Source organism: Neoarius graeffei, chromosome 24 (assembly GCF_027579695.1).
Source record: "Neoarius graeffei isolate fNeoGra1 chromosome 24, fNeoGra1.pri, whole genome shotgun sequence".
Lineage (NCBI taxonomy): Eukaryota > Metazoa > Chordata > Actinopteri > Siluriformes > Ariidae > Neoarius > Neoarius graeffei.
This window is the reverse complement of record NC_083592.1, coordinates 7,590,387-7,603,428: the sequence shown is the minus strand read 5'-3', so window position 1 is coordinate 7,603,428 and position 13,042 is coordinate 7,590,387. Positions and strand designations below refer to the sequence as shown.

Below are 13,042 nucleotides of genomic sequence, written 5' to 3'. Positions count from 1 at the left end.
CAGTGTGTGTCGGTCTGCACTTCACCACATCGACTGCTTTGGAAAGTTATTGGCGGGATCACGCAAGTTTTACCCGGATACAACAATGCTATTTTTTGATTGGCTGTTGGGTAGCTACATTTCTCAATTTATTGACAGTTAAAAAGTAGCGGTGCACCTTGGTGGGCGGTGGCCGAGTGATTTCTGTGCGTGAGAGATGCAGGGTGTGGCATGTGAACTGCTTGAAATGCGTGTGTGAGACTTGAGAGCCCTGACAACACTGTTTATGTTCATCTGAGAAGCGGAAAGATATTTTCGGCTCATGGTGAAACTATGGCGGAGCCCACAGTCTACAGACAGGGGCGCTTTATCAACACCCGTGGCCCAGGGGCTACTGGGTTTTTTGAGGCCCCTCATAGGCTACCTGTCAACCCTACCCTTACCATTGGCCAGGAAAACACTCTTATTTTATTTGCAATACGTGTCAAGCATTTACAGTGTAAGCGCGTAATTAGCCTAGAAGCCTACGATAGGTTACGTTTGGCTCAGCGTAGCTGCGCAAGCCCCATGCTCACATCGCTCAACACATCCGACCACAGAGGGAGAGAAGAACGCCCGCATTATCATTACAGAGCCGGTTGTGATTACGGACAGGACAGTGATACTGCGTAACTTTCACGCAGGGGCATGACCAGAGATAACCACACAAGTGCACGTGCGCTATAATGTAGACCTATGTGTTGTAAACATAAAACACACACACACCTACAGACAAGTCCTTTTAAAAAATAAAATACATAAAAATAGCTCGGCGGCATGAAAACAAACATTCACTGCAAGTCAAGGTACTTGGCTCGGCGGCCACATGGAACATAAACACCATGGACAGCGGCCAAACTCATAACTCTACAGACCGAAATACACGAAACCAAGTCCTACTAGGGTCTATTTTACCGATCTATGTTCAAGCATCATGCAAGTCTTCCTTCTTGAATTAGACCGTGCATTCAACGGCCTTTTTGACATGACTGCATCGAAATACCACTTGCAACAATATTTCACGCACTCCATCAAGAAAAAAGTTAAGCATGATGAACACGGGCATACTGTTTTGAGCATGCGATTTTTTAAAAAGAAACTAGCTACATCAAAGTCCTTCAATAAACCCATCCTTTAGCGCAAATGAGCTTAACCTAGTTCAAAGCATGACGCTAGCAGTAGCTGCATAAGGCAAAATCATGTGGGCCTTTCGTCAACAACAAGCCACGGCGGGCAAACATTAATAATCAAGCGTCCTTACCTTAAAACGTTGTCTTGACCACAGAACTTCTCAAGTATTTCACTTAAATCCACACGGGTTAGCAACACACCCAACACAGCTAGCGAGAAATGTGGATCTGCGCTAGCTTTGTATTGCTATTCCCCTCAGTATGCTTACTCTGTCTGCTGCCCGAACTGTGACAATTATAGGCTCCAATCTTTTCATCAATTTCTTCAGTAGATGCCGTTTTAGACATTTTATTATCCCCATCGAAATATGCTATTACATGCTATCCCTCCTCCTCTCGGTTTCATTTGAGCAGTTGACACCCTCCTCTTCCTCAGCACAGTTCCAGTTTGTCTCATCTGCCTCGCTGACTTGGTTCTCCTCCACCTTCACAAACGTAAAAAACAGTACCTTAATGTAATAATATGCTATCCGTTACCTCATAGCATATCTAGCCTACAGTAGCTACACATAGCCTAGCTGCTGGTACGGCTGATAACTGATAAGTAGCTGATATTCTGAACAGATTGGTGATCCTTACCTTAAAAAAGTCTGTGACTTTAGGCAACGATTCTATCATTACCTGCATCTCTCTTTTTTTTTCCTTTTATGCGCCCCGCTAACATGTGAACGCTTCATCTTTCAAAGCCTCTAAATTTGTGTCTCAGTAGTCTGCAGTCTTTGGCGCACTTTCGTGCGTGACGTTACATTTTGTTACATTTTATTCTGGTACAGTTGTGGGTGTTCATTTTGCGAACCACATCCACCATGTCTCTTACAGCAGGCTACTGTGCGCTCATTTATTTCTAACCTTATTTTCAGGGCTGGTTCTGCCCTAATCTGGACCCGGGTGCAACATCGCACAACACCCCCCCCCCCCCCCCCCCCCCCCCCAAAAAAAAAAAAAAAAAAACACACACACACACACACACACACCAGTCTAAATCAGGACAACCATCACATAACTATAACTATAAACATTTTACATCAACTATTTTAACTAAATGGGCTATAATAAATAAGCCTGCAGCCACGGCGGGCTGCCTCAGAAAAGTAACCATTCAATGACACAACTGAAAGCCTGCAGCCACGGCGGGCTGCCTCAGAAAAGTAACCATTTGTCCTACCTTAAAACTCGTTTTGCATTTTCTGCCTCCTTTTTTGTATTTTCGACCCTGCGTTTTTCTTTCCTTTTCTGAAAACCCGATTTGTGTCCAGACATTTTGTTCTGCTACTGTTGGGGTTCACCCAGAAAGAGACCTCGATTCCTTCGTGAGCCCCCTCGGATCCGAGGACGAGAATGATCAGGTCGAGAGAAACAGACAGGGGAAAAGAGTTCACATGCCAGTTTATTCGCACAGTCACTTCGTCCAAATGAAAACATTTTTGAAAACGTCTTATAGTGTCTCTGTGTTTATGTTTTGTCTTCGTGTGTGTGTGTGTGTGTGTGTGTGTGTGTGTGTGTGTGTGTGATGGGTGTGCGTCTATGTGGAAGTGTGTAATAATCTTGAATCAATCATAATATAATAACATATTTCTGATGACAGTAAGGTACAGATAGATATCAGAGTCTCGGCTTATAATCAATATTATGGTTAATATCCATGGAATAGCATGGAATGTTAAACATAGATAATGTCTAGTCTGCGGAGAAGGTCAAAGACACTAGTTTGCACAGAAAGGATCTTAATAATTGACATGAATAATTCTTAACACATGCATGTGTGTTCAGTCAGTAAATTACATCTTGATTTCATCAACATAAGTAAAATAACAAATAACAATGTCTTTAATAATGCTAAAACAAGGAATGTCATAAAATAAACATAAAAATAAGAACAACTTAAACATAAGAACAATGAGAATATGTCTGAAAGAGAGAGAACAATTAAACAACTCACAGGATTAAACTCATAACTAAATTAGGTTAATGCTTTTAAACTAAAAACCCTTAGAATCATAAGATCTTAACTATAATTATAATGTCATTATGAAACTAATCTCAAACTATAAAACTAACAATCACGGAATGCATTCATTAATTACGGGATCCAAATCACTACCATAGTATATTTCAAGCTTTTAAGAAGCTATAAACCTAAGTTTAATCTAAACATGAATTAGCATAAACATGAACCTTAATTCTACCATTTCAGAGTGTGTGTGGGTCGATCTGACACCAAAACAGACCTTGGTGAATCTTTCAGACACCTCTCTGAATGAATACACATTCATATCAAAAAATAAACAAAATGTTCCCAAACAATGTCCAGCCGAGACAGAAGGTCATTTTTAACTGAACCCTAAGTTAATCCTTAATTTTGTCACCATTTTAATAAATTACTTAATAATTAATAATAATTAATAATTACTGCCTTCTTGGTCAAGAATAATACTTATATAAACCTAACAGCTACCAACGAACTAACTCGTCAGGTCTTGTCTCTCGAGACCACGATGATTCCCGTGGGAAGGGCAACAATTAATACATTTTTACAAACAACCAATAAACAGCCAATAGGGAGGTTGCAACGTTCAGGCTCTCCTTTGCTCAGAGACACTCAGTAATGCACTTATTCAGGAGCAGAGAGAACTCTTTATTTTATCTTATTTTTTGGGGCCCCTCTCCACACCAGTCCCGGGTGCAAATGCTACCGTTGCTACCCCTCCAGAACCCGCCCTGCTTATTTCTATCCGTACATTAATGTAGGCCCACGATTCCGACAGTTTATTATTTTATTAATATTACAAGGCCCCTTTACGAGGCCCCTGATTGGCTGTGGCCCAGGGGCTGGAGCCCCCCGAAGCCCCCCCCCTTAAAGCGCCGGTGTCTACAGAGCCTCATTAATGGGCAACAGGGGGTTATTGAGCAACTCCAACACACAATCCAGTCATTTTAATGATATTAGGTGAATGATCTTTTTAAAAATCCCATGTAATGATTAATTAGTACACACTACTACAATAAAAATAAATGATTAAAACTACGTCCATGAAATTCAAACATGTGTCCTGGTTAAAGAGAGTAAAGTGTCCCACTTTAACAGGATCACAGGAAAAGAAATAAACAGAGATGAGAAGATGGGCCATTTTAACTGTGTTGGGTTTCACCTGAGGTTTGTTTCTGAATCGTGTAAGGGGAATTTTAACCTTTTTTATATAATGATATGGTGTTAGACTATAAGACTGGGATGATGATAAAAAGTGCAGAAAAAGTCACATTTTCAAAAGTGTCCCACTTTACCAACATTCACTATAAAATTGTTCACACATTAACGACTCATCCTGACTGAAAAAGATTTCAGACTCCTGAGATTCCACTTGGAACAGATGGATTAACAAATATTTTATTTCATTGAGGAGGCGACTGTATTACTTTATGGGGCACAGCGTTTACACACAGCATCAGCATTAGTGACTGATACAAAGACCAGGTTGTATTGCCAGAGCCTCGACAAATCTGTTGTTCCTAAGAAAATCAGTCCAAAATAAAGAAATGTATCTACTAGTATTTGCACCTGAATTTATTGCACTGGATGATAAACAGAGACTTAATGCAAGGTCTATAGTTAAATAAAGTGCCAAATCCTGAAGCTCTTGCAGTTTTACAATCCCATATTCTGTAACTGTGAGTTTATCTCATCTCATTATCTCTAGCTGCTTTATTCTGTTCTACAGGGTCGCAGGCAAGCTGGAGCCTATCCCAGCTGACTACGGGCGAAAGGCAGGGTACACCCTGGACAAGTCGCCAGGTCATCACAGGGCTGACACATAGACACAGACAACCATTCACACTCACATTCACACCTACGGTCAATTTAGAGTCACCAGTTAACCTAACCTGCATGTCTTTGGACTGTGGGGGAAACCGGAGCACCCGGAGGAAACCCACGCGGACACGGGGAGAACATGCAAACTCCACACAGAAAGGCCCTCGCCGGTCACGGGACTCGAACCTGGACCTTCTTGCTGTGAGGCGACAGCGCTAACCACTACACCACCGTGCCACCCCTTACAGACCTTCTAATGTTGTAAATATTGAAAATCATCAACAACTTGTTTCAGTCCTATGTTAAAGAAAACAGAAGGAAAAACAATCCCTGTGTCCCTGAACATGTGAAACTGCTTGGATTCAGTGCAGTGTATACAACTGTGACAGATGAGGGATCAGAGACATTTACACTGAGAGGACAACAGGAGCTTTGGACACACTGAGTGTGTGATCTATAAAACACACAAAGACTAGCTTTTCACCTGATGGACATTGATTACACATGAATAATGAGAAGTCTTTTCTTTAAGAAAGAAAGAAGTCGGTCTCAGTGATGTGAATGTAAAGCCACACCCATCCTCTCTACATGAATAATGTAAAAAATAATGGAAATATTTCACAAAATCCATTTTCATAAATTAGTTAAAGGTTTCATGTTCACTTCCACATGGGTTGTGCTGAGACAAGTGTTGTCTTTTACAGAGGGTTGAAATACTGTAATCTGTCTCAGATATGTGTTTTCTAAAGAGTTTCTATCAGGAAAAATATCACAAATCCTCCATATGATCAATTTTCACAAACTAGTAAAAATGTTTCAGACGGTCAATTATTATACTTAGATTGTTTTTCTCTGTGTGTGTGTGTGTGTGTGTTTCAACAGAGACCTAAAATTGGGTTATTAATGTGTGTAGCGTGGTGTCAGCTTTTATTTTGAAGTTCTGTAGAGTACAGAAGAATAGAGGAGCAGCCAGTATGAAGTGCCGCACGAGTATGAACTTTATGGATTGTCTAAAGTTATAATGACTGAGAATCAGTCACCCTTCCTCTAGTATGTTACCGCCTATAGACAGGACTTTACTTAAGTTTAGACATGGAGCTGTTTTTTTTTTCTTTTTGTTTATTTTGCCTCTTTCCTGGGAAATGTTTGGACTATAACACGGAGCTGGACAGTTCCGGAAGTTCTGTTTATCTTCCGCTTTCTGTTCATCTTTCATCAGCAGGTGAGTTTAGTGTAATTCCTTCTCACTAAAAGATACGTGGACACCAGTGGAAAGTTTTAACTGTTTACTGAACACATGCCGGCATCATTACACGTGTCGTAGCCCTAACAGGAACATACACTACTTCCGCCATACAGCCTTTTTAATCAGACTGTCATGAGCCTATACTGCCACCTACAGGGCATTTCTGAGATCACACTCCCATTTACTCCATTCAGGCTGGGTTGCACCAATGCGGTTTAATTTTTAAACTGGATTAAATCACAGTTTACTGACTAATTATATTGCACCAAACTTCAACCTAGTTTAAATATAGTTTACATTAATCTCTGGTTTAATCTAAACCATGGATAATCTCAGGTTTAAATCACATTTAAACGTAGATTAAATGTAAATCTGTTGCACCAGTGATTTTAAACCCAGGATAAACCTGGATTGCCAGTTTAAAATAAACCACCCCTGGAGGAGGTTTAAGTTAGAGGTTTTCAGTGTTACTGACAACATGGCTGCATATATTCGCTTGTTGGAATTAGAAGAAAGAGTTCCACGCAGGAATATTCGAGATAGGCTTAACCCTATGCTATTTTATAGCAACAGTGAGTTTTTCCAGCGGTACAGATTCACAAAAGAATCTGTAATTTACCTCAATGGGAAAGTTGGACCAGCTATCAAGCACAGAAGTGACAGGAACGCTGCTGTGCCGCTACTTCTCCAGCTCTTGGTTGCTTTGCGCTTTTATGCCACAGGTTGCTTTCAAATGGTTGATGGGGATCTATTTGGAGTTCACAAGTCCACAGTTTGCAGAATTGTCAACAGGGTGTCAAAGGCTATTGCAAGCTTGAGAGATCAGTTCATTCGTTTTGAGCAAAGTAGGGAGATAACAGCTGGATTCTACAGAAAAGCAGGATCTCTTGGGGTAATTGGCACTATTGACTGCACACATATTTTAATATCTAACCCAGGTGGTGAGAATGGGGAACTTTTCCGTAATCGCAAGGGCTACTTCTCTATCAATGTCCAAGTTGTGTGCGATAACCAGGCCCAGATTACAAACATTGTTGCAAGATGGCCAGGATCCTCACATGACAGTCGGATTTTTGAGAACAGCCATCTCTGTGCACTTCTGGAAGGAGGGCAGATAGGTGGATATCTAGTGGGAGACAGTGGCTATGCATGTCACTCATACCTGATGACTCCACTCTTGAACCCTGAAACTCAAGCTGAAAGGAACTACAACAACTCTCACATTCAAACAAGAGCAGTTGTTGAGAGAGCGTTTGGGATGTGGAAGCGAAGATTTCCATGTTTGAGATTGGGACTACGCACCAAACTGGACACTACCCTAACAGTAATAGTAGCAGTGGCTGTGCTTTACAACTTTGGGAAGAGAGTCAGAGACGAGCTGCCAGAGGAGAATGAGGACCCACATGAGGATGAGGATGTTGAGGAAGTGCAAGCAGGCCTACAAAATGCTGCAAATATCAATGGAAATGCTGTGAGGAGAACACTGATTGAAAACCACTTTGCAGTCTAATCAAGGTAAATCAGTAATTCCAGAGCTATGATTTAAATTTGTTATGACCCAACTAATATACAAAATATTTTTTGTCATCCATACAGGGAGGAACCCTGATGGGACTTTTTATTTACACAATGTAACAATTTAAATACACATGAAACATTTAAAGCATATGCAATGAAAAAGCAATAAACTTATTAAAACAAAAATATGATTACATCATTTCATTCAACAGAGCCCCGAGGGAGGCCTCGGGTGGCTGGCTCATCTCCTCCAATTTTTGCTTTTGAAGTGTTAAAACTTCCTTTTTATGTAAAAGTACTTCTTTGAAAAGCTTTGCATTTTCAGTGTCCAGAAGACACCGCTCTTTCTCAAGTTCTATAATTTCATGATGGGTCAGCTTGGTGCGCTTCTCAGGAGGTGGTCTAAGAGATGGTACTGTTGCTCCAATGACATTGTTCACAGGTTCCAGGACAATGACGGTGTCCTCTATTATCCCAAAACACAAACACGCAAAGGAGTAATCATTAGACCAGAGAGGCATCATCCTCAGCTTTTACTGCCCTCTCCTAACTGGCCATTATTTTCCAAGCCAAGACAAATCAGGACAAAATAAAAAAAAACATAAATATAATAAATTGTTATTTAGAATATAAGTTAAAAATTAACAAGTGTATGCCTGTGTCATTACATTGTATTTGATGTTTGTGGGCCTCGGTCTAATTAGTCACTTTAAATTTTGGCATGAGCCTAATGCTAGGCTACAGGACTTTGGTGAAACCACAAACTTTGCTTTTAATTTTATGCAAGGTGCTAGTGGAAATCAGTAGGCTGCTGTAGATGTTAATGTTTATTTTTATGTTTTCTATTGCATCAGTTATAAATAAATATTCATAAACAATCTTCATTGGATTATAGGAGAGATGTGTCTAACAAGAATGTTATCCTTTTGGTGAGTAACTTTAAGCAGCTACATTAGCCTACTGTGTATAGATGAATATAGCGTTAGCATCGTTAGCAACTTACCAAAGTCTGTTGTTTTATCCAGAGTTCCGTCGTCGTCGTAAGGGTTGGGGAGGGGAGAAATCTGCTGTGGGATAATCTCGGTGACTTTAGCAGACAACGGGTCGGTGTTTTCTTTTTGTCTTCCCCCGCCAGTTTTAAATCTCTCTTGTCTGTCTTCAGCCGCATCCCCTTTCGCCTTGCTCTTCAGATTTTTCCAGCAGCCTTTAAGTTGAGCCTTGTCCCTTGACTCCTTAATGCCAGCTGATGCATTGAACCTCTCCGTTAACTCCAACCACGCCTGCTCCTTCTTTTCAGATGTGACACTGTCTGTTTTCTTGTCCTCAATCACTTTACCAAACTCCTCCATGAGCTCAGCCAGCAAGTTTTTTTCAAATGATGAAAAATTTGAGCCTCTGTGCCGTGGTGCCATGATGGTAAAAGATCACAGGCCGTTACTTATTATAACCATTTAAGCGTGAGCGATAATAATGATACAGTATAACGGTAGTCACGAGACGTTTGTTTAAAAAGTAGTAAATGTTCTACTCCTTGTATCATTATTTTGGTGTCATTTATTAGACTTTGTATTTATTTACATCTTGTCAGAATCCATCATGGTGGACAATAAACATAGATTAATTTTATTTTAATCCTCGCTTAAAGGGGTTCGGGATTTTTGACATGAATCTGTATGGCATCCCCATCAATAGTGTCGTGCAAACACAGTCACTACGTTTACATGCACATAGAGAGAATCGAATTTCTGCCGTTGCTCGACTGAAATCGAAGTTCAAAATGCCATGTATACACCTTAATTCGGCTGAAATTGAACCGAACTTGATTTCTCGGAATCGAGCTACACGACCTAGTTTATGCGATTTCTGCCGAGCTACTTTGTGCATGTATACCCTATCGAGCTAGTAGTCGAGCTACTTCCGGAAGTGACGAGTGACGAGACCACAAGCGGGAAACACAACAGCCTCGGTCAGCATGACAACAGTAGTAGCGAGCAGCAGAAGAGGTCAGGAGGAACAAACGAAGAAGAGAAAATGGCGATGTAGAGCTCTCTGAAGTGTGGGTGGAGCACAGAGGACGGCAGGACAAAGCTTCTGGTACTAATAGGCTTTTTATTGTCAGACTTTTCAGTTTAACAGCGTACTTTTATTCTTGAGAGAAAAACGCGCGCGCGCTGTGTTCTAGTCCCGGGATGAGCTTTCCCCTCTGCTCTCCCTCTGCCTCCTTAAATAGGGCGCGGTTACTGGGAAGACACACAAACACAGGTTAATTACCGTCAGGTGAAGTGATTCTGCCACTCACCTTCCCTGGCTCCGCCCTCCTGTCACAGACCGGTGCTTGACCACGCCCCCACTGCCACAGGCAAGCAGAAACGTGCACTTCTGGAGCAATGAGGAGACAGAGTTCATGCTCATTCAGCTTAAGGAGTTGAATATATTAAAATTCATGGACGGGAGAAAAACGCACAATGGAGAACACGGAACTGATAACTTTGTTTACACTCTTGAATAGCTCTTCTTCATGACGACAACCGGAAGTGTACCAACACGATGGGGCGTGTTGTGCCACCTGTGGCTCGGATGCACAATGCACCTCACACAATAGCCCGATTTCATTGTGTGCATGTAGGATTGGATTTCTCTGGCACCCTGCTGGGACCTTCAGCTCGATTACCGACAGCAACTCGATTTGGATGTGCATGTAAACGTAGTCAGTGACTTACCCCTGACAGCATCCTGTGAGTCCAGTTCTTGTCCAGTTTTGGTCCAGACGAAAGTAGTCCGGCAAGTTTGTTGGGGTCACGAAAGTAAAACGTTTTTCGTCTCAAAACAGTATGTGTTCAAAAGAGTGATATATTTGCATCACAAAACCGTTGCCAAATAAAAAGTCAGACCTCGAAATCGCTTGGCACTATTTTCTCTCCCTTCTTATCACTGCACGCTGTCATGTTGACATCTGCGCAGGAATCAACACCTTTCCCATTGTTTGGCAGTGATTAGGAGTTCAGATCAGCGGCACTAACAAGCTAATTTGAGAGCAAGAACAGCGACAAATTTATCACCTTCTATAACCTATACAATAATATATTTGTGAAAATGGTGCGCACTTGCGACTATCCAGGCTGTAGCAACAAAGTTGTGGCTGAATCTCCGCACACATTTCACCGTCGTAGTCAGACATGTTGTCGCTAACTTTGCTAGCAGTAAACAATGTAGTGATGTGTCGGTCGCGAACGATCCGGTTCAAAGAGCCGGCTCTTTGAAGTGAACGACGGGAGCCGGCTCTTCGGTGGGAGCCGAGTTGGGGAGCCGAATTAGTTTTTTGTCCTTAGGTGCCTCAGAGAGAGAGAGAGGGAGACAGAGTTCAGCTCAGCTGAAGGATGATTGTCTATTTGACAACCATGATCATTGTTTTGTTGCCGTGAATTCCTAAAGCTCATGATATAAATTGTCGCTCATAAATTGACAGGTTCGGTCGGCAACCGCCTTGGCATGGCCAGATTAATCTGCGGTATACAACGAGACAGCAGTCATTATAACAGGAGCATATTTGCTGTTCCAGCGGCTTCTCATTACTGGTGGAGCAGAGTGCGGCACTTTTTTCTCTTTTTACATGCGCTCAAGGTGCCACATATTTTGTTGCACATTGTTCTGTGTTTGTTAAAATAATTTCCAACTTTGCTTCATAGTTTCTTAAGCCTGATTTATACTTCATAATTTATTTTGTGGCATTTTGTTCAAGGTCGAGTGTGAAATAAAGCCATAAAGGATAAACAGTTGATGTCTTCTGTGTATTTTATATTGGTAATATAACACAGTTTTGCATTATGTTTGTGAGAAAATAATTTATTAATTGGTAAGTTTTATTTCTATAGCTAGAACATTGTTACACTGCTATACTTTACAAAGCTTTACAATGGCTACAAAAACTAAAAAATAAAATGGAAAACATCCTATTGATAAAATATAAATAATAATGTAATTAATTAACTAGTTAACTGCAGCAATTAAATCAAAAATAAAATCTCAGGAGCCGTTTGGGAGCCGAAAGAGCCGGGTCCTTATAGTAAGAAGAGCCAAAAGAGCCGGCTCTCGAAAAAGAGCCGAAATTCCCATCACTAAAACAATGAATGAAACAGCTGTGGCTGTCACCTGGCGGCAGCACGCAGTGATAAGAAGGGAGAGAAAATAGTGCCAAGCGATTTCGAGGTCTGACTTTTTATTTGGCAGCGGTTTTGTGATGCAAATATATCACTCTTTTGAACACATACTGTTTTGAGACGAAAAACGTTTTACTTTCGTGACCCCAACAAACTTGCCGGACTACTTTCGTCTGGACCAAAACTGGACAAGAACTGGACTCACAGGATGCTGTCAGGGGTAAGTCAGTGTGTTTGCACGACACTATTGATGGGGATGCCATACAGATTCATGTCAAAAATCCCGAACTATCCTTTTAAAATGGTTTAACTAATCCAAGGTTAAAATTAAGACGTGCAACATATCTCTGATTAATTTAAACCCGATTTAAACATAGATTTACTAAACCTAGTTTAGGCCTAAACTAGGTTTAATTTATGTTGGTGCAACCCAGCCTTAGAAATGTAAAATATCAACTCATTGAAAGGTGTGTGTGTGTGTGTGTGTGTGTGTGTGTGTGTCAGTAGTGACAGAGTGTAAATTACACAGCTCACTCTGGGGAATAAAAAAGTGTAATCTGGTACTGAAGGTGTCACCAGAGGTTTTCTTTTGAGGTGCTTCACTTTTCAGTGAGGTTTTGCTCTCCGCTCTGAAATTGAGGGTTTTCAATTAATTGCTGCCAAGGAGGGTGTTGTCATATATATATTTTTAATTTGTGTGTGTTTGTCTGTAAACAGGATTATGCAAATACTAACAACCCAAGTTTAATTAAACTTGGGTTGTTTTTGGCAGGGGCCAAAGAGGAACCCGTTAGATCTCAGAGCGGGACCGACTCGCAGGCCGGTTTGCTCGGTTGCGACGTTTTGTCTTGGTGGAGGTCTGAACTCTGAGTGCCCTTGAACACCGACCACTCGCGCGTGCATGCGCAGTACCCGCTCAGCGGCAGACCGCCATTTTGTATGAAACATGACATATTCAGGTCATGGGATAATTTTGTTTTGTTTTTTTCCAAATACAACCCCAATTCCGGGGGCGGCATGGTGGTGTAGTAGTTAGCGCTGTCGCCTCACAGCAAGAAGGTCTGGGTTCAAGCCCCGTGGCCGGTGAGGGCCTTTCTGTGCGGAG

The 13,042-nt window shown here is 41.4% G+C and overlaps 1 protein-coding gene across 2 annotated transcripts in view; it reads left to right on the top strand.

The window, feature by feature from the left end:
* The first annotated feature begins 5,967 nt into the window (after positions 1 to 5,967).
* The window catches only part of LOC132872841 (BOLA class I histocompatibility antigen, alpha chain BL3-7-like), a 29,640-nt gene continuing 22,565 nt past the window's right edge, over positions 5,968 to 13,042 (top strand). For both annotated transcript variants that reach the window (XM_060907937.1, XM_060907936.1), the window contains exon 1: positions 5,968 to 6,238. In XM_060907937.1, the coding sequence (XP_060763920.1) occupies positions 6,109 to 6,238 (130 nt within the window). In that variant the 5' untranslated portion in view covers positions 5,968 to 6,108. The remainder of the gene's footprint in view (positions 6,239 to 13,042) is intronic.